This window comes from Halichoeres trimaculatus, unplaced genomic scaffold, assembly GCF_033239565.1.
Source record: "Halichoeres trimaculatus isolate MK-OKI-2021-1 unplaced genomic scaffold, fHalTri1.1 fHalTri1_scaffold_4, whole genome shotgun sequence".
NCBI lineage: Eukaryota > Metazoa > Chordata > Actinopteri > Labriformes > Labridae > Halichoeres > Halichoeres trimaculatus.
In genome coordinates, this window is record NW_027437182.1 from 3,851,319 (window position 1) to 3,873,953 (window position 22,635).

The window sequence follows — 22,635 nt, forward strand, 5'->3', positions numbered from 1 at the left end:
TTCAGAATAAGAGGGAAAACTACAATCAGCCGACTTTGGTCTATTTCTTTTCTAAAGATGAAAGTTTTCAGATGAAGAAAACTGATTTGAAACGTCTCAGTAGTTGTGAAGAGGATAATATCGTCCTCCATCCTGTGACAGGTGGCTTATCACAAAGAAAAAACAAAAACAGATGGCTTAATCAATCTTCATCTTCTTCACACTTTATTCACTTTCTGTATTCCTCTCTTTTTCTTCTTTTATTTTTTCCTCTACCCTTCCCTTCTTCATCCTCTGTTTCCTTGTCTCTCCTTTTCCTTCTTTTTTCTTTCCTCTTCTTTTCTTTAACCTCATTTACCTTTCCTCTTCCATTTCACACATCTTCATTTACTGTCTTCTCTTTTCTTCTCCCCTTTCCTTTCTTCTTTTTTAGTCCTCCTCGTCCTGTATTTCTTCTCACTTTTCCTCCTTTCCTTTTTCCTTACTGCTCTTTCTCTTCCCTTTTTCTCTCCCCCATCCCTACTCTTTGTTGTGTTTCCTTCTTCCTTATTCCTCTGCTTCTTTTTCCTTTCCTCCAATTCCTCTTCCCTCTTTCGCCCTTTCTTTTCCTTCTCTCTCCTCTGTTTTTCTCTTCTCCTTTTCCTTCCTCTTCTTTTCTTTAGCCTCACCTACTTTCCCTCCTCCCTCTACCCGTCTTCTTTTTTCCTCTTCCCTTCCCCTTATCTTCCTATCCTCCTGTTCCTCTTTTCATTCTTTTTTTTCCTTTTTCTTCTTTACTTTAACCTCATTTACTTTTCCTTCCTCCCTTTCCCTGTCTTATTTTTTCTCTTCCCTTTTACTTATCTTTGTTGTACTTTCTTCTCTTTTCTTCTCATTCTTTCCTTCTTTCCTCTTCCCTTTACTCATCTCACCTTTCCTGCCTCCTTTTTCCTTACTTTCCTTCCCTCTTCCCTAGTCCACTTCTTCATTTTTCTACTTGTTTTCTTCTTCTTTCATTTCCTATCCCCCCTCTTGTTTTTTTCTATCCTCTATATCCTTCTTCCTCTTCCCACTGTTTCTTGTCCTCTTCCCTTATCCTTTCACATCTCTTTTTTACCTTTCCTTTCCCCTTCCCTTTACATGACTCCTTCTTTTATCTTTTTATCTTTTCCTCTTCCTCTTCCCTAATTTACCATCCTATCCTTTCTTTTGCTCCATATTTTTGACCCCTACTATCCCCCTCCAACTTTTGCTCCTCTTTTTCATCCCTCCTCTTTTATCATTGCAAATCCATCCATCTTCTTCTTCTCCTTTCTTCTTACTTTCTTCCTTTTCTTCTTCTCTGCAGTTGAGGTAACAACCTGGTTTTATGGCGGCTGATCTAAGTGTGTCACTCTGGTACAATCACAGTTTTTTAGTGTGACTTAGTTTGACGATCTGAGCTTTTTGATTTTATTGTCATGATGAAATAATCTTACTGCATCATATTTATGAGGAGGATTATTACAGATGAAGATAAACAATAACCCTTCACCTTCACAGTTTCAGAGTTTCTATTTGTGTTGGTTTAAAACTTGAAATCAAACTTGACTTGATCAGAAGAGCTTTAGAGTCTCAGGTGTTCTCACCTGAGTCGCCCAGAGATAGTCGAGCCGCAGCTTCAGGTCCAGCTGTCTGGAGTGTAGAGCCAGAGCTCCAGAAAACAGTAACACAGCCAACACAGGATCATAACCCCGAGTGTGTAAAAACCCTCCGCTGAAACACACACACAGGAAATTTAGATGTTTCAGTTTCAAATAATTAAATCGACATCTTTAAAATCACAGACAAAGAAGAAATGTAAATGAAAACACCTTTCTCCATATCTAACACACATCACATCACCACAGCGTCTCACCCCACAGCTTGCCGATACCCGCTGGTCTCCATGACGACAGTGTAGGTGACAGAGAGGAGCAGGAGCAGGAGGATCTTAGGTAGCGAGGAGACTCGGAGGTAGGGGACGACAGTGAGGGTTCCAGCCACGCAGGACAGCAGCGCGTACGCCATGTTGGTACAGGCCCGGTCCGCCGCCGTGCTGTTGGGGGGCCTGACCCCGAGAGGAGCGTTTGGGGGGACATTTTCCACCGGGCGGGAGGAGTTTGTCCCAAATCTGCCCCATGGGACGCATCCAACCTGGAGGGAACAGTAGAGACAGTCACACTCTCCACGTTCACGAAGACTTCCAGCTGCTTTTTAACGACGCTTCAAAAAACAGCTGATTTAAGACAGATCTCTGTTCCAGCGGCTGCTCGTAGACGTTTACAGACTTAATTAAAAATCAGACATGTACTCACACTCTGTTTCTCACACACACAAGTTTGATGAACCAATAATTAAAACTCTGAAAGGCTGCAGGGAAACAACCCTTCACTGCCCCCCTGACGCCTACTTCACCTTTACTTCACTGTAATCCACTCCACACACACACTCAAACACACACACACGGGGCTGACGCTGACACCAACCAATTTGTGTTTAAAATATCGTAATGGGTATTTTAAACTCCAACAATAAATGTTTTATTCTTGGGAGGCTCTGCAGCACCATCTGCTCGGCCGTTAAGCGTTAATCTGCCAGCTCAAGTGCTGCAGAGACTCAGAGACAGAAGAGCCGCAGGACGAGGAGGGAAATGATGACTCTGCTTCTTACTCATCGAGTGCTCTTACTCCATTATGATAATTACAGAATTATTTCATCATCATCATTTTTACAGAGAGTTTTTGGACATTTGTTCGATAATATCACAACTTGAACTCCAGATATTCAGCTCTAATGGAAACATTTATTCTCCATGACATGTCACATATATTCACTTCTGAGCCATATTAACACTTTCAAAACCTGGTTATTCTAGATCTGTGCTTCTTTTCATCAACGTGATGTTACTCTATCATAGAAACCAGTTGTCTCAAGTCTCAAGCCAAATTTGAGTCACCAACCTTCAATGAGAGGACTATCAAATCATAGTTTGTATATGCTAGAGATTACGGTAAATTACAGAAGTTGGGCCTTTGGCATAAATAACACAGTAGACAAGAACTTTTAGTCCTATTGTCTCCATTTTATTTTTTATTATTATCAGTGTTGTATAAAAGGACTCATTTTCACAAAAGAGTCCAGTGTATATCACAAAAAGTATTACCGTAATACTCAGAATATAAAGCACATGTAAATTTGTTTTGGTAAAAATCTATGACCTCTCATACTAAGTCTACTAGAGAACATCTTGACATTTTTACATGGTGTGTTTTCAGTTTTTGGACAAAATTGTGCTTTTTTTTTTTTTTTTAGACTTTATTTTGTCCCTTTAGGGTGCCCATAGTATCTTGACATGATCTACAGCTGGAGAAAATCCCTATTTTTCTCACTCTCTGGTGTTTTAGAAAACTCTTATTTCTGCATCTGGCTGAAACACTTTGTTTCAGCTGTCATCTCTGTAAAGCTTGATTCACGCTTGACGGGTCTGCAAAGTCCACATGCCTCGCGATTCTGCGTCCAAAGACTTTAAACTTCCATATGGAGACACTGGAGGTGGATGAAGAGGAGCTCCCAGAGGCTGAAGTACAACAAAAGTGTCATTTATATGATGAGGCCTGTCAAGAGGTGGCGCTAAGGGCAGACATAAGAATCATTATTATTATTATTATTATTATTATTATTATTATCTGATTTATTTACTAATTAATTACATCATCTTAATTTTATACATTATTTTTGGGGCATTAGTAAGAGCAGGAAACAGGGCGAGAGTGGTGAATAACATGCGAGAAAGAGGCCACAGGCTGGATTGAAACCTAGGCCGTCTGCGTTCTAAGAATTAGCAATAAGCAATTATTCTATTACCTTATTATTTTAGCTAGTCTGTGACATGTGAGTATGTAGAGGTTTGCATGTGGTTACTGTGGACACCCAGCATTGTTAATTCTGTGTTTAGAATTTGGGTAAGCATAATAATCCCTCTTTAAACTTGACTTATATTGCATTAAGAAATGTGTAGCTCATAATAAAATAACATGTAACCTCTATCCTGCCCACTACCAATATGAGTAAAATAGAATATCTCCTTCTGCAACTCACTTTCTAAATGACAAAAAACATAATTAAAAGTGTATTATACACCAAGTTTTACGGTAATTTTGCTTTGTTTCAGTAACAGAAAACCAGTCTTCAGTTTTCATTCAGTTTAAAATTCATTCTATTGAATAAAAAGCAGATGAAACAAACTGTCAGACTTGATTATTTTATGAAACAAATTACTGTTCAGGGTTTAGAGGATGGACTCACCACACAGGCCTGGGTCACAGAGTACGTGAGCAGAACCAGGAAGACGGAAAGCACAGTCCGGATCTGGATGGTGAGGCAGCCCGGTTGGCACTAAAACCAGAGACGAGAGAAAAGCAGTGAGAAAATAGAGCAGGTGAGTAAATGAAGCACCTGTTTATCTACCTCTACAGCATTTTGAACACATCATTAGCCAGGAGTGGAAATGAAAGCGCGGCTCATTATACCCGGGCCTATTAGAGGAGACGCTTAAAGGATATGATGACAGTTCAATGTAGCATGAGTGTTATATATAGAGGGGTAAATGTGAAGTGGAAGCGTGCAGGAGACGTCACAGTCACTCGAGGTGAGTGGGTAACTGCGTCTGAGTCACTTCTGTCCAGATCACCAACGACATTCAGATCCTCAAAGGCTGATCAGGGAAAACAGGTACAGTAACAAACCCTGTGTGCCGTGTTTTAACACAACCTGCTGAAAGGCTCTTTGTAGAGAAAGATCTCCTTCAAAGCTGTGCTGAAACGGTATCCTTCAGCTGTTCAATGAAGCATGAAAACTCATTAAAGAAGGAGAAAAGTTTTACAGTCTTCTGATAACGGAGGAGACATGTAAATTGATACCTTCTCCTACGCTGAGAGATGCAGAATCTCATACCCACCCTCTTGTATTAAATAGTTAACTCCTTGTTGAAAAAATGAAGCAAGCAATGTCCCAAACTTGAGGCTAAAACAATGGCAGGACCCTTAAGAGAGCTTGAAATAAAAAGAACAAATAAAAGTAGATGTTCACTATTTGTTTAATATATGTGCTTAAAAATATCTTTAAAATGAAAACCTGGATGAAAATTTAACTTTCTGAGTATTGCACTGAAGCAAACAAGACTTTAACAAAAATTGCGACTTTTTTTTTAAACTGTTGGTTAGGATAAGACATCAAACGTTAACTAGCAAAACAGCTATTTTTCACAGCAGAGAGTCCTGAAGAACAAAACTTTAAGGCTGTTTAATAAAATACTGTGTCACTGTGAGATATGCAGGCATTGCTGAGCAATGGCAGCTGAAAATTGTGTGCAAGTGGCAGGTGTCACTGAGCAAGTGGCAGGTATCACTAAAAGAATAGCAGGTATCACTTAGGGGTTTGCAGGCTTGCAGTGGTCACTTAGCAATGGCATGTGTCACTAATGGATTGGCAGGTGTCACTGAGCTAGTGACAGGTGTCACTTACAAAATATCAGCTGTCACTGAGCAATTGGCATGTGTCACTGTGCAATTGGCACTTGTCATCATTACGGCAGGTGTCACTGAGGGATTGACAGGTGTTACAAGCAGAGTCGCAGGTATCACTAAACAATTTGCAAGCTTGCAGTGGTCCCTTAGGAATGGCATGTGTCACTGATGGATTGGCAGGAGTCACTGAGCAAGTGGCAGGTGTCATTCAAAAATATCAGGTATCACTGAGCGATATGAAGGCATTGCTGAGTGATTGCAGGTGTCACTGTGCAATTAGTAGATGCCACTACAATGGCAAGTGTAACTGAGCAAGTGGCAGGTGTCACTAGCAGAATGGCAGGTGTCACTAAGGAATGGCAGGTGTTGCTGAGGGATTTGCAGGTGGCACTGAGCACTCTTTGGCATTCCATCAGCCGTTTTTGGATCTTATCGTCACCAGACTGGTGACAGATTTGGTGTATTTGACTAACAGCCTCAACACGTAGAGTTTCAACCATTCATCTGTTCTTAGTGAGTCTCAGTTTCACTGTTAATAGTAAGTTACACAGAGTCATTTTGGCTTAACAGACAAAACAATTTTCTTTCGGTTAATTTGCATCTATTGGTTCAAAGTTTGCTGATTTAACATCCTCATGTTGCAGATTCATAAAAAGTATGAATAGAGCACTGTGTCAGAGAGAATCATCCTGAGAACAAAGACCACTTTGTCCACAGGGGGGCGCCAGAATTGACATACAACAAAAGTTGCCAAGTGGAGCTTAAAAAAAGGATGTACATATATTTTTGTCATCTGGAAATGAACGTATGCCTTGTTTAAAATGAAAATAAATTAAAGACAGAACTTGACGTCCGAAAAAATGACAAAGTAAATATTGCAGTTGCTGATAAACTCACTCTTTTTCCTCTTAGTGGCAGCTTGTACTTTTCAGAGCAGGCCTCTGATGTTGTGTTAGCATGAACCCAGTAGAAAAAGGTGTGGAAGACCTACCTGAACACTGGTGAGATGAAGGTACATGACGCAGGCCACGTGGAAACACACACACAGCACCAGCAGCAGCAGCACCAGCATCCCCCTGAGAGAGCAGCAGAGGAGAGACCAAAGTGAGGAGGGCTTCCCCTGTTTCCACTGACTGCACCCAAACACCTTTCTCTTTAATTGTCTCACTACAGCCCTGCAAGATCGATCCAATTACACAGCACGATTGGGCAAATGTGGGAGTGTGTGTGTGAGAGAGTGTGTGTACGTACTGTGGAATCATTAGCAAATAGATAAGGCCAAACAGAGCAGCCAGGATCAGAGAGAGAACCACTGCGCTGATGAAATGGTCGTCGTACACCTGGTGATACTGAGAAAGAAAGAGGGAAAATGTCAACATGAGAAGCATCCATCCATCATTCCAGCTGCTTATGAGAGCCAAAGAGCAATAAGTTCACTATTTTACATGTAGAGGTTTCTTTATTCTCCTGAGTATGAGTGAGTTATGGACTCAATATGCTTCTACAGGCTGCAGCATAAGCTCATAAGCAGACAGCAGCATGGTCACTAAAGATTTTCTGTCTTCTTTCTGTACAGCTTCAATTTAAAAGCAAGTTTCTGTCATGACTGAAAATCTTATTGGCTTAACGTCTTCCTCTCACCAATCCATAAATTCATCTGATAATGCCCTACGAGGATGTATGCCTCCTGGACAATAGCTGGCTTTATGGTAGTTACTGTAGTTTTCAGACAATTTAGCAACGTTACCAACACAAACATCGCAAAAAAAATAATAAAAAAACCTCAATGGGCTACCAAAGGTGTCACTGAGCAACTGGCAGGTGTCATTAACAAAATATCAGGTGTCACTGACTGACTGTCAGGTGTCATTGAGTAATTTGCAGATTTCACTAACAAAACATCAGGTGTTGCTGGGCAATTGGTAGTTGTCACTAAAATGGCAGGTGTCACTGACAGATTGGCAGGTGTCATTAACATAATATAAGGTGTCACTGAGAAAGTGGCAGGTGTCACTGACCGACTGGCAGGTGTCACTGAGCAATTCACAGGTGTCATTCACAAAATTTTAGGTGTCACTGAGCAATTAGAAGACATTGCTGAGCGATTGCAGGTATCACTGTGCAATTGGCAGGTGTCACTGGTGGACTGGCAGGTATCACTTAAAGAATGGAAGGTATTAATATGTGATTTGCAAGCTTGCAGGTGTCACTGAGCAAGTGGCATGTGTCACTCACAAAATATCAGGTGTCACTGAGGGATTGGCAGACATTGCTGAGTGATGGCAGCTGCCTCTGAGCAACTGGCAGGTGCCACTGTGCAATTGGAAGGTGTCATTAAAATGACAGGTGTCACTGAGAGATTGGCAGGTGTCACTAGCGGATCGGCAGGTATCACTGAAGGGTTTGCAGGCTTGCAGGGGTCACTTAGGAAGCAGATGTGTCACAGATGGATTGGCAAGTGTCACTGAGCAAGTGGCAGGTGTCACTTACTATATATCAGGTGTCATTGAGTGATTGGCAGACGTTGCTGAGTGATGGCAGCTGTCCTCGAGCAATTAGCAGATGTCACAGTGCAATTGGCACGTGTCACTAGAATGGCAGATGTCACTGAGAGGTTGGCAGGTGTCACTGGCGGATTGGCAGGTATCACTTAGGGGTTTGTGGGCTTGCAGTGGTCACTTAGGAATGGCATGTGTCACTGATGGATTAGCCGGTGTCGCTGATGATTGGCAGGTGTCACTGAGCAAGTGGCAGGCGTCACTCACAAAACATCAGGTGTCACTGAGCATTTGGCAGGTGTTACTAGAATGGCAAGTGTCACTGAGGGATTGTCAGGTGTCACTAAGGAATGGCAGGTGTTGCTTAAGGATTGGCAGGAGGCACTGAGCACTCTTTGGCATTCCATAAGCCACTTCTGGATCTTGTCATTACCCGACTGATGACACATCTGGTGTATTTGACTGATAGCCTCAACATGTAGATATGCAACCATTCATCTGTTTCCAGTGAGTCTCAGTTTCACTGTGATTAGTAAGTTTTACCGAGTCATTTTGGCTAACAAACAATTTGTATCCATTGGCCCTGAGTTTGCTGATTTAACATTGCAGTTCAGTAAAAAGTAAGAATCTAAGTTTTTTCTTGTCTTATATCAGGAGGAAAGTAGGAAGCAACATTTAATGTTTGATTTTACTGATGCATTCCAGGAAAGTAGGAAATGTAAACTCTGACTTGCTTTTGTGACTCAGAATTGTGAAGATTTGTCACCACATTTTTAATGTAGAATGATTTTTTTTCCCTACTTGTGAGCAGACGCCTGTTTATAGAGATAATAAATAATAAATCATTTGCATATTACCTCATACAGGGGCTAAATGCATCTAGCTGCTTTTGCCTTTGGATTAGTTGTAACACAAAGTTTTTCCAATCAAAAGCAAAGCTCAGCTTATGTCAACATATTATATACTCTGTGCTCCAAATAAATACAGATATGAAATATCCAACAGTCCTATCCTGGTCCACACCACAAGTTTTTACATTTTTGAATCGTTTTTTGAATGAAGATTGAAATTGTCCAAACTGCAGTCTTGTGTATTCTGCGTGTGAAACAGATTATTTCCTCCTCTGTCCGAGCCTCTTACCCTGGGTTGGCTCAGCTTCGTCATGAAGGGAGCTAATAGCTCATTCAGCTGCTGGCCTTTAGGATCTTATCCTGGCTTTTTTTCTTCAAAACATCCAGAAAGACAGACGCTATCTGGAGAGTAGATTGAGCTTCACCTCAACAAAATCAGTGTGAGGGAGGAAATCCCACCTGCTGTTCTCACGCTCCGACTGACCCCCCCTTAACCATACCTGAAACCCTCTTTAGGAGTAAATTTGAAGTCTGGGATTACCATTAAAAACAGATTATATGTTTGAGAAAATCATTGTTTCCTTTAAAAAACATCTGATTAAAAATAATCGTTGGTGTTTTTTTTTGTAGGAACAAACACTCATTTTTATTTTTACATCTTTATTAAAGTGTCTGTATTTCTGAAGCCTCATACTAAAATGAGTCACAATTAACTTGTTTTTAATTTGTTGAGGTTAGTTTCTGCTGCCACCAGTTTGAACACACACACATGCAGACACACGCAGACACACACACATGCAGCAGTCCCTGTTCTGTGTCTCCTTTATGGCTCTACCCACGCACACATAGGAGAAGATATCACGTGTGCCGCTCAGACGTTCCCAAATCATTATCTGCACCCCCTCCTGAGAGGGTGGGTGGATTCCTCATACACACACACACACACACACACACACACACACACACACACAGAGTCACACAGACATCATAGACAACAGGCGTGGGAGAAGGAGAAGGGGAGAAAGAGAATTAGAGAGTGTGTAGGGTGTGTATGCGAAGGAAGAAGACAGAGGGAGGGAGAAGCTGCAGTCACGAAGCGTGTTACAGTGTGTAATGAGAGGAAGTACACATTTGTTACATTTCATATCTGTGTGTTAATTCAAACACACATTACTGACTGCCCTGCAGATGTATACACTATGTGTATGTGTGTGTGTGTGTGTGTGTGTGTGTGCGTGCGCTCACCCTGCGCTCTCTGTCTCTGCTCCTGTAGAACAGAGTGATGTAGTTGAGGTCTGATGTCTCACTCTCGGTCTGCCGCGCTTCAATGAGCCGTCCGATGTAGCGGTTGACTCGTGTCGCCGGCGAGTGCTGCACGGCGGTGGCTGAGAAGGACGTCCGACTCCTGAGCTTCTCTGACGCTGTCCTCAGAGCTCTCCTCTGTCAAAGAAGAAGACAAAATCAACATCTCAAAAGCCAATGAGACACTTTTCATTCCACTGCTTTAAAGGTCCCATATTATGTAAAAATCACTTTATTAAGTCTTTTAGTTAAGTTTGTCGGTCTTTGTCTTTCCTCCCAGCCCAAAAAATGTGATATTTAATGACCAAACCTGTTCTTAGTAGAGCTTGTGAATGTAAAATCCTGACCTAAAACGAGCTGTTTGGATTTTGGGGATTTGCCGACGTCAGCGATTCCCTTTCTGACCAATCAGGAGCAAGTCTGACCTGATTGGTCCACCAGAGCAGATACCCTCGAACCCCCTTCCCGCCCACTCCCTTCCCCAGTAAGAGAATGAATAAGTTGAAGATCCACCACTGCTCTGTTTTTGGCTGTAAACAGCCACATAGTTCCATGCACAAGCTTCCCATCTCAGAAGAAGACAAGACTAAGTGTCTAGAGTTCAATATCAGGAAATGTTCCAGCTACACTCAGTAAAACGGTGCATGTGTGTGCTCGTCACTTCACGGCTGACTGCTTTTCCAACTTTGGACAGTCCAACAGAGGGCTAGCCAATAGACTGGTCCTGAATCCAGGCGCATTACCAACCATCCTCCAACAAACCTGGGACCCTGGAAATGTGAGTATTTTAAATGCTGTGTGCTGTGGAGCAGATGGAAGAGCTTTTCCTCAGTGTCCCCCCTGTCTCTGTGTTAGCTTCAGGATGCTAACTTTAGCTGCGGTTGGCCTGTTATTTTGGCCTAAACGAGCTTCGCTGTTTTCTAAACATTGTGCACTCGAAGCTTGTGGCGCCGCTCTCAGTGATGTGGAAGAGCGGGGCGGTATCAGCGGTGGCTCATTTACATATGAAGGCCACGCCCACTAAATCAGAGTGTTCTGAACAGAGGGGCTATGAGAGCCTGGAAACAATGCTGCTGTGCTTGATTTATTGGCTTTTTGGGCCAAAACATGTTACTACTATTTCATGAAGACATCAGTGATCCATATTAAACTTCAGAAAAGGAGCAGAATATGGGACCTTTAATGTGGCAGCTTCAAGCTTTCAAGAGGGGGTATTGTGCCTATTTGGTCTTTATTCTGTTCCTCTGGAACCCTGAAAGAGCTTAACCTGATTTAAAGCTCAAACAATTCTCAGTTTTTCTCCCTCTGGTGTTTTAGAAAACCCTTTTCTCAGGTTCTATCTCAATCACCTCATTTACACTACTCCCTCTTTAAAGTCCCCCCCTCCATCTGATTGGTCAGCCCTCTGGAGGCTTGTCCAGAGCAGACCTTGGTGTTTGAGGCCCACCTTTTAACATGTCATGAATTGGAAGAAATAACCTCATTATTCCAGCAAGTCTTGTGAAGATCTGGCGAAGATTTGGCGCTACTTTTAGAAAAAGGTGTTTTGATCAGTTTACAGACAAATTCATGGTTTTCTTCAGGATTTGAATATATAGAGGTTTAAAACTCTGCATCTTTCGTCTGAACATCCAGCACTGTTACTTTATAATCATGCTTACAATATGGGAAATCAGTATACCCCCTCTTTAATCAACAATATACCCCCTCTTTAATCTACAATGTATATGTAGTGTGTGTAAAACCATTCAGCACATACATGAAAACAATCTGTGACTCTTTGGGGTCTCGTGTGTTGGTAGTGAAGTGCGCTCGCTCCAGTAAAAAGTTCTGAGATTTTCTGTTTGATTAGAAAAGGTTTCATATATCTGCCAGCAGCGAGTTACTAATCTAATCTAATCTAACACTAATGACACTACACTCTGAAGCCGTTTGGGGCCGGGGTTAATCAGAAGATGAGATGTGGGTGGAATCCACTGTGGTAAAGATGTTATTGTGTGATTTACAGTAATTGCTTTTTGGGGGGGCTTAATGGGGTTTGCATAGATCCTGCGGATGCATCCCGCGGAGATGCTTTTCTTCAGACTCGGATGTCGTGATGCTATAAAGGAGTTAAATAAGGCCCGAGATGAAAATTGCTATAATTACGCCTGCAACGAACTCTGCGGAGCAGCTTGTTTGAAGTATTGAGATTTTATCTGAAGTTGTATTAAAATTTAACAAGTTATACAACTGGGACAGGCCGTGGGCTGTGTTGGATATCACACAGCATACTGTTGGGTTTTATCTTTCTAGATACTGGAAGTGTCAATTATTCCTCTCATGTAAAGAAATCAGCCTTACTGAAGGAACTTGCATGCAGTGCGCAAGCGAAAGTCCTCGTTTGTGAATTCTTTAAGCTGCAAGTAGAATAAGAGTTATGCTTTGATACCTCATATTTTTTCTATCAAACTAAACCAGAATCTTGCACCCTGTGCTTTGTCTCATGGATTAACAGCTGTGACTTTAAAGAGCATATCGCAGGTTAAAGACAACTGTTAAGAAAATGATAGGGAAATAACTTAAGAATAATATCCTGAAAGAAATTCCCAAATTAATAAACCACAGGGTCTCACAGAGATGTTTTAGGGCGGGTTTTTGTACTTCCATGTTAATAACCTGCATTTGAAAGTGACATCACAATCGGGAGTCCCACTGCTTCTGCCTCTGCTTACATTAATAGACATGGATCAGACTGTCACTCCTGTCAATAAAGAGGAAGATAATCTGTATTCCTATCCATATGATGGTGCTCAGGGTTATAATTATGAGCCTGTTAAGAAAGATGGAGACCGGAAAGGAGCAGGATGAGGAGGAATAACGGCCGTAGGAGAGCAGAGGAGTTATGGTGTGAGGAGAACCAGAGGAGAACAGAGCAGGTGTCCCGGTGGGTGAGCGCTGTTTTGATATGTAGCCTAGTGCTGTGTTCATATCAACATATTTAAAGTTTGAAATAAGTAGTACTACGTGTAAGAGCTGATCATCCAGGAATGAACTTTGCACCGTCGTGATAAAGTCCATAGAAAGAAAGACAGAGAGGTCTATCAGAGGTCTATCCACTGATCTAGAGTCAGAAAAATCCATAGACTGTATATCTGGTATCCCATCCTGAACTCCATAGACTTTATACATTTTTTTTGACTGATGCTGTAATTAAATCCAGTCTTTTCAGCTGCACAAAACGAATCTGAGCATTAACCCTAACTCAGGAGTCTGAAATAGTGGACTGGATGTCCTGTTAAACTACTATTTCTGCATCCATCCATCCATCCAAACATATCTGAATCATCTTAATGAGTGGTCAAATTAAATAATAATTTGGAAGAAACACAATAAACATGGCCCTAAATGCCCGATAAGTGTTAATTTATGTTCTTTAAGTGTTATTTGTAAAGCTCATGATATCTGTTCCACTGGCGTCCTTGTAGTTGAAAAACACTGTTCTGCAGAACTAGTGACGCTGCAAAATCTAGAAATCCAGATTACAGTTTTACACTGTGTGTGTGTGTGTGTGTGTGTGTTGATGTGTGTGCAGCAGATTAGGAATCGAGGCAGGATTTCACTCTATCACAAATGCACGTACAAAACCATTAAAAGGATTTTCTCCACTCCATGACCCAGATATCTTCATACCTTTCCTCCACAGCACAGCAGTGAGGGTTACACCCATGAACACACACATACACACACAAGCACACATTATGATGTTTTATTCATCAAGACACACACGTACCTTGTCGTCGTCCTCGCAGGTCATGACGTTGGAAAAAGGGATCTCGGCCTTGAACATCTTCCGACAGTGCATCAGCTGCACCAGCAGGTAGCACACAGTCTTAAACTTCATCCTCTTGGCGGGTTTGATGTCGGACAGGATCAGACCCGGGAAGATCTGGAAGAGATGACACAAAGTTTCCTGAATGACAAAATATTTGCAACATCTTTTGAATCTCCTAGATTTAGACTTCTGCAGCTCAGGGTCTCTCAATAAACAAGACATCAAGAGAAACAACCAGCTTTGCTGATAGAAATCTGCTCAGCATAACTCAGGCAGCGTGCACAGAGCAGGTTAATTAATACTGATAGAGTTTAAGATTAAAACAGGAGTATCTAAGTTTATCAAGATCACAAAAGCTAGAAAATGAAAAACCAAGAAAACAGTATCCATATTTTACAAGATGAAGATGAAGACATTATTCATCACCAAACTTTTGTTTCCTGAAGATCTTTAAATGCAGCCTGACATGCAGGTACCATGACTTCTTTGATCCATAAATCTAGCATAAAGAAACAACATATGAATAGCAAAATGGTACAAAAGTACCTGGGGAGCTGCCAGAGCTTTAAAAAAAGTTAAGGTTAGCCAAAACTGAAAAACAATAAACATTTTATAACTCTACAGTTGTACAATTTCATTCATCAGATGCTTACAATACAAGCAAGAATTTCGACAGAGGGAAGGGAAAACCTTTGTGCGACAAAGACCTTCTGACTCATTCTACCCCTGAGGACAAATCAGAGAAGGCTCAGATTAAGGGTCTAAGTGTTCCCTGAACAGATGAGCCTTCAGACATCTCTTTAAGTAGAAAGAGACTCTGTGGATTGTATAGAGTTGGTACTTCATTCATCATTTGGGAACAACAGAGGAGAAGAGTCTGGCTAGAGATTTGGAGCCACGCTGGGCTGGGAGCACCAGGTGTCTTTCACAAGCAGAGCGTAGTGGGCCAGAAGGAGGGTAGACCTGGATGAGGGACCCCAGGTAGGAAGGAGCTAGAAGAAGAGCTTTGAATTTGATTGGAGACGCTACAGGAAGCCAGTGAAGAGAGATTACCAGACATGGGGTTGATTAGTTCTTACAGGTGTCCCAAGTGTTCCTGCTTCCTTCCAACTATTTCTGTGCGTATAAAAGTAGATCTGAACACAGGGTGAGACCAGACCCTTATGAGGAGCATTATTAAACAGTATTGTTCTGCAGAAAGTTGATTAATTTTCCAAAAAATGAGCAGGAAAAAATGAAAAAGAGATGGAGCATTAGAACATTTCCAGAAACAGATCTTTGCTCCAGAGAAAAGAATTCAAAGAAAGTCAAGGTGAGCTCAGTGAGGAGAGTTTCCTTCAGCATCCAAAGACACAAACTGGGACTGGAAACTCTGATAGGAAGAGGTCTGGACAGAGCCAAACCAGACCCAGAGGACCAGTTTCTGAGAGTCTTCAAGCTTCACAGCTTCAAAGAGGTGGTAGTGTCACAGTCTCAGTTTCAGTTATTGTTAAGAAAAGACTTTGAAAAGCAGCTTTGGCAGGTCAGACTGCAGAAAGAAAGACATCCGTCACCAAGACAGAGGACGAACTGCAAAAAACTGAAATCTTATCAGGTGTTTTTATCAAATTTTCCCACATTTTTGCCCCTTTTTCAAAAATTATCTTCTCCCACACCATAGTTGGTATCAGCTTGAAATTTGCTCAGATGACAGAATGAACCCTGTTTTACAAAACTGATTTGGGAATTTGTTGTTTCTGAAACGGTTTTGAAGTGATGAGCCCTCAAAGCCAGTGAAGCCCAAAGAAGCCCTTTCAACCCCCTCCATTAGAACGAATGGGAGAAGCTGAATGACACACAAACTGTGGCATTTGGGCACCTACACAAAAAAAAGTAAAAGTGGTCCAGCTGGCAGATTTTTTTTACTTGTTACAAGAAGTTTAGACCTTATTTTTATCTTTAAATAACTAGAAATAAGACATGTTTCTGGACTTAACAGTTGAATGAGGCTCATATTGAGTATAACAAGACAACTTCTACTTAATACAAGACTAAAACACATGATAAGATTTCAGTTTTTTGTAGCGAACAAGAGGTTTGACTGGGCCATGAAACATCTCTATAGATGGGAAGATGGAGCTCTGGACTTAAAAATCAAAGTTTGAACTCTTTGCTTCATCATCAGGAATTTTCGTGGAGTAGTCAAAGAAAAGGATGGCACCCTGAAACAAAACCAGCCCTCAAAGTACCACCCTCTGGAATGAGTCAGGGCTTCATCCTGCAGCCAGATTTATCTAATCCTTGAAAATCAAAGTTCCAACCGGGATTTTTCTATCCCTTCAAACTGTTACAGCATTAGAAAATCTGCTGTTTGTGTTTTTACGCTTGTGTTTGCTCACAAACACAGTACACGAGTGGATTTAAAATGCCATGAGAAGACTCTGCTCTGCTTCACATGGAGCGTTGCTGTGAGAGGACGATCCTAACCATGTGTATTCCAGCTTAACACGGCCTCCCTTCCTGCCCCTCCCTCTGCAGCAGAGGATTAACTACTGTAACACAGAGAGATGTGTCACTTCTCAAGTTATTTTCCTGCAGGAGAAAAACAGAGAGAAACAGACTGTGTCGTACTTTGCGGCGGTGCGACGGCACGATGAAATACGTCTCTATGTGGTGCTTCTGAAGGAAGGCGTGTCTCTCGTGGCCGAAGCCCGGCTCCACCTCATAGTCCCCGTTCAAACACTCCAGGGTGGTCCGTGTGATGTGCACCTTGCTGGGGGCAGAAGCAGAACAGAGGACGCGAGGCGGTGAGCGATGAAAGAGTGGCACTATAAGGTCTCCCGTCATTATCCTCCTCATTATTTTTATCAGCCTTATGGAGCCCCAGCCTGCTCAAAATGCAGCAGAAGAATTTCCGTCCTGACGATTCATTTAATCTGCTAACCAGCCCCAAAATCTTATTACTTCACTTGAAACAAGACCAAATTGAGCCAGTGATGTGACCTCATTTCACCACTTTTTAAATGCAAATAAGCTCCGCTCTGTGTACGAGTTTTCCATAATAAAGTGATATTAATTTAATGTGAGGGGTCCTAATTTAAAATTTCCAGTACGCTCCTTTTTTATTCAAGAAAACAGCCATTATTTATCTAAAGATATTAATTTACTCTTTTCAAAAGGCAGAATGTTGTTTTTTACTGAGTCTTCACACCAGTTTACAGCTCACAGCTCTGCCATAATATTTGTAGTCCTCAACAGATGTTTTGAAAAAAAAAAGACAGTTGTTATAATTTTAAAGTATTTGAAATATTTAAAAAAATAAGATTAAGAACCAAGCCAAAGGAACAAAAGGGAAAACTTTATGGAATTAAATGCACAAAGACATCAAAGGAGCAAAATCAAAGTTAACAACAGTATGAAGACAAGTATGCTAAGAAAATATGAGGCTAAGTATGGAAGAGGATTGGGGCCACTGGAAAATAAAATAAGGAAAAGAAATCAATCCAAATTTTTAAGTACTGGTTTTTCTAAGAAAAATGTCAGAAATCTGAGTTTTTTTCTCAGAAAAAATATTTAAAACAAAAACAAAAATTGGAGTATTTTTTTTTCATTGACCCTTATCCTCTTTTGTATATACGTGTTGATCTAAATCCTGCATTTTGTTTTGTGGAAATAAGGGAAGTTGACCAAGAGATCTTTTATAGAACTTTTTTTTTTTTTTGAGTGTCTTCTTTTATTATTTCTATTTATTTATTTATTTATGTATTTATTCCTTTTTTATTTTTATTTTATTTTAATATTCATTTATTTATTTTATTATTATTTGTATTTATTTTTATTTTTATTATTTATTTATTTTATTTTTTTTGGGGGGGGGGGACGAAAAATGAAGAGTTATAAGGCATGTTGTCCTGAAGCTCTTTTTTTAAAAAATTTGTATTATGTGTTTTATAATTAATATTTTGTAAAATAAGGGGAAGATATTATAACAACCTTTCTTCTGTCTGCCCCATTTCATTCATACTTGTGATTTATAATTTTTGTATTAAATGTTTTGTTTTTCTTGACAGAATGAAATAAAGTCAAACAAACAAGATTTACAACCTGTACTTCTCTGCTATAACTAACATGGTTTAGTATTAGCATAAGTTTTGTTTCTTCTAAACCATCTCTATTCTCAGTGACTTCATTTGGTTTCTTGTTCCAGACATAATAGAATCTATTAAGTTTGTATTAACGGCAATAATCTTGATGTGTTGGGTCATGTGTGACCAATATGCAGAAAAGCTGTAGATTATTTTAACTGCCCAACAGGGAAAGGTATAGGATGTAAGGCTGCTGATGGGTCTCAGATGAGCTTTCTGAGGTCCTTAGTCCTTCTGTTGTAATATTTTTTTTCTGTTAAAGCAGATCTTTTTTTTTTAATGTTAACTATTTACTTTCCATTTTTTCAATGTGGTTGTTTTGAAATCTTATAACTTTTTTTATGTCTGCTTCTTGATTTCTTCTTGCAGGGCAGCTTGTCATTCAGGTTTGAAAGAGTGCATTACAAACAAAGGCTGTTTTCCATACCACCTTTTACATACAACGTGTGAATGTAGTATGTAGTATGACTGTTCTGTTGGGTCTGTTTTGTAGTATACTACTCTAGTTTTCAGTTTCAGAAGGCGGAGCTACAGCTGATGTTTTTTTTTTTTGTTTTTTTTGTTTTAACTTTACTAAAAAAGTAAAAAACAAACTATGGGTAGAGCACGACATTTAAGTTATTTTGTTAATCATATCACAGCAGAAACGTCACATTTGACTTTTATCTTACACCAAAAGTTATATCATATGTTTAAAAAAATCTGAAAGGGACTGACTTTTTAATTTTACAGCTGATGGGAAAACCACTTTCATATACTCCACATTTGGATTAAAAAAAAAGGTTTATATGGGCTTCAATGAGTTTTTAGACGTAAACACCTCTTTTACGACAGGAAGTGATGAGATTTACTGGTGTTTCTTTGCATCACTTTGCTTCAATCTCACAGTTTGTCTAACGTTAGTGTTGTTGTATTGTAGTTGTAATGCTGACTCATTCCAGTAGATGGTGGTAATTCACCGAAACCTGCCACCTGATTTGACAAACAGTGTTAGCGCTGTGCATTGTGGGAAACAGTATGCCAGGTAGACTGGTCCGTTGCATACTGAGAAATTTTCCTGGATCGGTAGGACATCCAGGGATTTTTAGTATACTGCAGATTTTGCAAGTTTTTGCATACTGACTACTACAGACTGAATTTCAGCCACATGAAATGGACTTACTATTTGGATTGGACTGCAGCGCCACCTTATGGCTCAGAGTCACGTGCACACTGTCATGAAGACATAACTCTTCACAAGGTGTGTGTTTGTTATTGATAGACTCTCAAGTTTGAACAGACCACTGCAGAATAACTGCTGACTGTGGGTTGGAGTTAACATTAGCACAAACAGTTTGAGCCTTCAGCCTGTTTTAGCCGTTAGCTTGTGTTTGTTTAAAGTTATTTCTTTTGAGGCTCCAGAGCCGCAGGTTGCAGACCCTTGATGTAGAAGAAAATAATGACTTCTCCGTTAGAAAAATTTCACTGATTAGAAATTTGCATCTGTCAGATGTTTCTCTTTGCTGTGGGTCTTTATACCATAAAAGAAATCTGCATGTATGATAAATCAGCCTGGTGTTTTCGCAGAACATGAAGAAATATATAAATAGTTAGCGCTCTGATTTGCATGTGCTCATAACACGGCTGTTCTCTGCTCGTGTTGCTGGGTTACTGTGTGTCAGAGTAAGGATGTGATGTTTGTACTCAGAGTCCAGCTTCAGTGGGTGTAACAGTCAGCACTGACCCAGGCAGCCCTCCGGCTTCCATCACATTTGCCAGCGTGACATCGTTTGACCAGACGTCGTACTGCCATTTCCTGAGGCCCAACACGCCACACAGCACCCGTCCTGTGTGCAGACCCACACGCATGTTCAGATCCACCTCCGTCGCCTCCACCACCGACCTGCAGGGGGAGAAGGGTGCAATGCATTTTCAAAACACGAAATTCTGCGATGTTTTCCTGCACACAGGTGAGCGTGCAGACCGCTGTCACTTCCTGGAGCTGAGCTGCACAGAAGATACAGCAGAAGTCTAAATCACCACACAACGCTCATCGTCACAGCTAAAGGTCATCCACTTCACACAATGTTTGTGTGTGTGTGTGTTTACAGGGTGGTGGAAAAGAAAATGTGGTCTGCATGTCAGACTGAAGGAGGAATGTCTCACACACACACACACACACACTCACACAGACATGAGGGATGAGTGTGTATGGCTGCACCTGTCCCCTGAGATAAAGGACTCCTACAGCAGCATCCATCCACTCAGACGGAGCGTGGGGAAAGGGAACATGACAGGCCCGTGTCGACATGACAGAACGAGGTAGAGGCTCTGCGCTCGTGTGTGTGAGGGAGTGTGTGAACACGCTGTTCGAGGTGGAGTCAGGGTCATGTGTGCCGCCAAGTGCCTCCTTATTTCAAGCTGGTTACAAACTGAATCTCAGCGAGTTTAGAGAATCAGTGTGTGAACGATTCGATGCGATTGGTCGTGTTTAGTGAGTAGACAGATCTTTGACGATGTGAGAGGAAGCTGTGATGCAGAGACAATCTGTCAAATGACTCATGACTGCTCAGTTTATACCTCCCCCAAATCCTCTCCAAACTCAGCCAATAATACACAATCAGCATACTTGCTTAAAAGCTATTTGACCAATAAAAAAAAAGGATTAAAGGCCTTGGATAAAGGAGGATACTACCATTTATATTAGGTCACATGATGACACGTCCTGCTCATAAACTTTTTAGAGCTGCAAAAACTTTTAGACCATCTTTCTACCAAGTTTCACTCTGCTGTCAAATATATTTCACTGAAAACAAGACACTTTATAGTTTACAGGAAATATGTCTGTTGGTCAGCTCACCCATGTTCAGTGGACACTTAATTAATTAGAGTGGGGGGTCATCTGCCTGTGGCCCAATTGTTAAAAACATGGGCTGAAGTGCACTCTTGGGACCAAAACGCACCCTAAAGTGCCCTCTTGAGTGCCAAAACCATAGACTGTAAAAAAAATGGATGTCATCTTGCTGGGCTCAAAAAGAGGTCACCACAAAATCTGCTCCCCCTGGTGGCTGGCTGCAGTATAGGTCAAAAACTCAGTCTCCCCAGTCATTCCAGATGGGCTGTGGTCAAACTTCAAAAATAAAAACACCTGGTAGAAATGTTTCTCACGTCCAATTGATGTGGTGATTTTTATTCACGTCCTCTTTTTCTGAAAAGTTCATTTTTCATTAGTTATTAAAGGTTAAAAGGGGGGTTTGATGTCACACTGTATTTCAACAAAATGAGCATCTGTTGCCCCACTTCTGCTCTTAGCATTCACCAATACACCAGGGGTGCGTCCCAATGCGTTAATTTTGTGCCTCCTCCGCGGCACTGGAAGTACTTTCTTAGTCCCCATTTTGAAGACTGTCCCAAAGCGATAGTTGTGCTCAGAGGAGAGAAGAGAGAGGATGGAGGAGACTGATCCGAGGAGCTATGATCGAGGAGACACGAGAGCCAGCTTTGTGGAAGTCTTTTCACTGAACGACACGCCCCCATATGGAATATCACTCTCTGATTGGACGCTGCAGCGGCTCAGACTTTACATGAAACTTCACAAAAACACGACAGAGTTTAATGAGAGAAAAGACCAGCTGAAAACAGGCACCGAGGATCGTTCAGAAACTGATGATAAGTCAGGTAATAAAGTTTTTGTTGTGAGTTTAAAGCACAAAATACTGAACACAACCATCATCAAATCAATATAACAGAGGATTAATACAGAAAACTGACTGATAAATAATATCTTCCTGAAACACAATAGTCTAGGTTATATCAACAAGTTTTAGAGTTTATGATCAGATGCGCTCAAGATAAAGGCTAAATAATTCATAAATAATCTCACAAGTACGCATTTTACCGGAAAAGTGATCTGCGAGCTTCTAAAGAGCACACAGAATAAACAGAGAGCAGGTTTTCTTCATGGTAACGTGTGTGTTTAACTGGTTAAAGAAACAGACAAATCTCTGTTACTGTTTCTGTTTGATCAGAGTTGTTACAGAGGACATGCCCAGACACACAAACAGCTGTTGGAGCTGACTGACAGATGATCCAGAGGTGATCAGCTGATGCCGTCATCACTGAAACATGTCGCTTCATGTGACACTCCGGAGGAGAGGACGTCCCATTGCTCTAAAAACAAATCTCCTCCATCCTCTCTCCTCTCTTCATCATCTCTGGTGGGAGGGACTAAGACGCAAGTGAACGACGCAAGTGGAGGAAGGAAGGATGGAACTTTGGAGCTTTGAGACGCACCCTAGATGATCTACCAAAAGCTGCTTCTGAACAAGAAAGTTATAGCGCCAACTACAGGCCTGACATGCTTACTACAGTGTTTCCAGTCCCTTCAGTGTTTCAGTGTAAATGCAGAGTTTTTTTTTTTACTGTGTTTTTGTGTTTTGGGGTGAAATTTTATCATGTTATCGGGGTCCAAGTCAGGATGGATCCATGCTTTCATGTTGCTGACTCCAAATCTTGAGCTGACCACCTGAATGTGGAGCAGAAATCCAGACTCATCAGACCAGG

General features: G+C 41.1%; 1 protein-coding gene across 1 annotated transcript in view; it reads right to left on the minus strand.

The window, feature by feature from the left end:
• Positions 1–22,635, minus strand: part of LOC141789453 (adenylate cyclase type 1-like) — a 71,082-nt gene that overhangs the window by 17,928 nt on the left and 30,519 nt on the right. Inside the window, exons 6-14 of the mRNA XM_074668859.1 lie at positions 19,817–19,975; positions 16,580–16,721; positions 13,928–14,083; positions 10,099–10,293; positions 6,756–6,853; positions 6,496–6,580; positions 4,285–4,374; positions 1,856–2,133; positions 1,587–1,713 (exon numbers count right to left, since the gene is read on the minus strand). Coding sequence (XP_074524960.1) covers positions 1,587–1,713; positions 1,856–2,133; positions 4,285–4,374; positions 6,496–6,580; positions 6,756–6,853; positions 10,099–10,293; positions 13,928–14,083; positions 16,580–16,721; positions 19,817–19,975 — 1,330 coding nt within the window. The remainder of the gene's footprint in view (positions 1–1,586; positions 1,714–1,855; positions 2,134–4,284; positions 4,375–6,495; positions 6,581–6,755; positions 6,854–10,098; positions 10,294–13,927; positions 14,084–16,579; positions 16,722–19,816; positions 19,976–22,635) is intronic.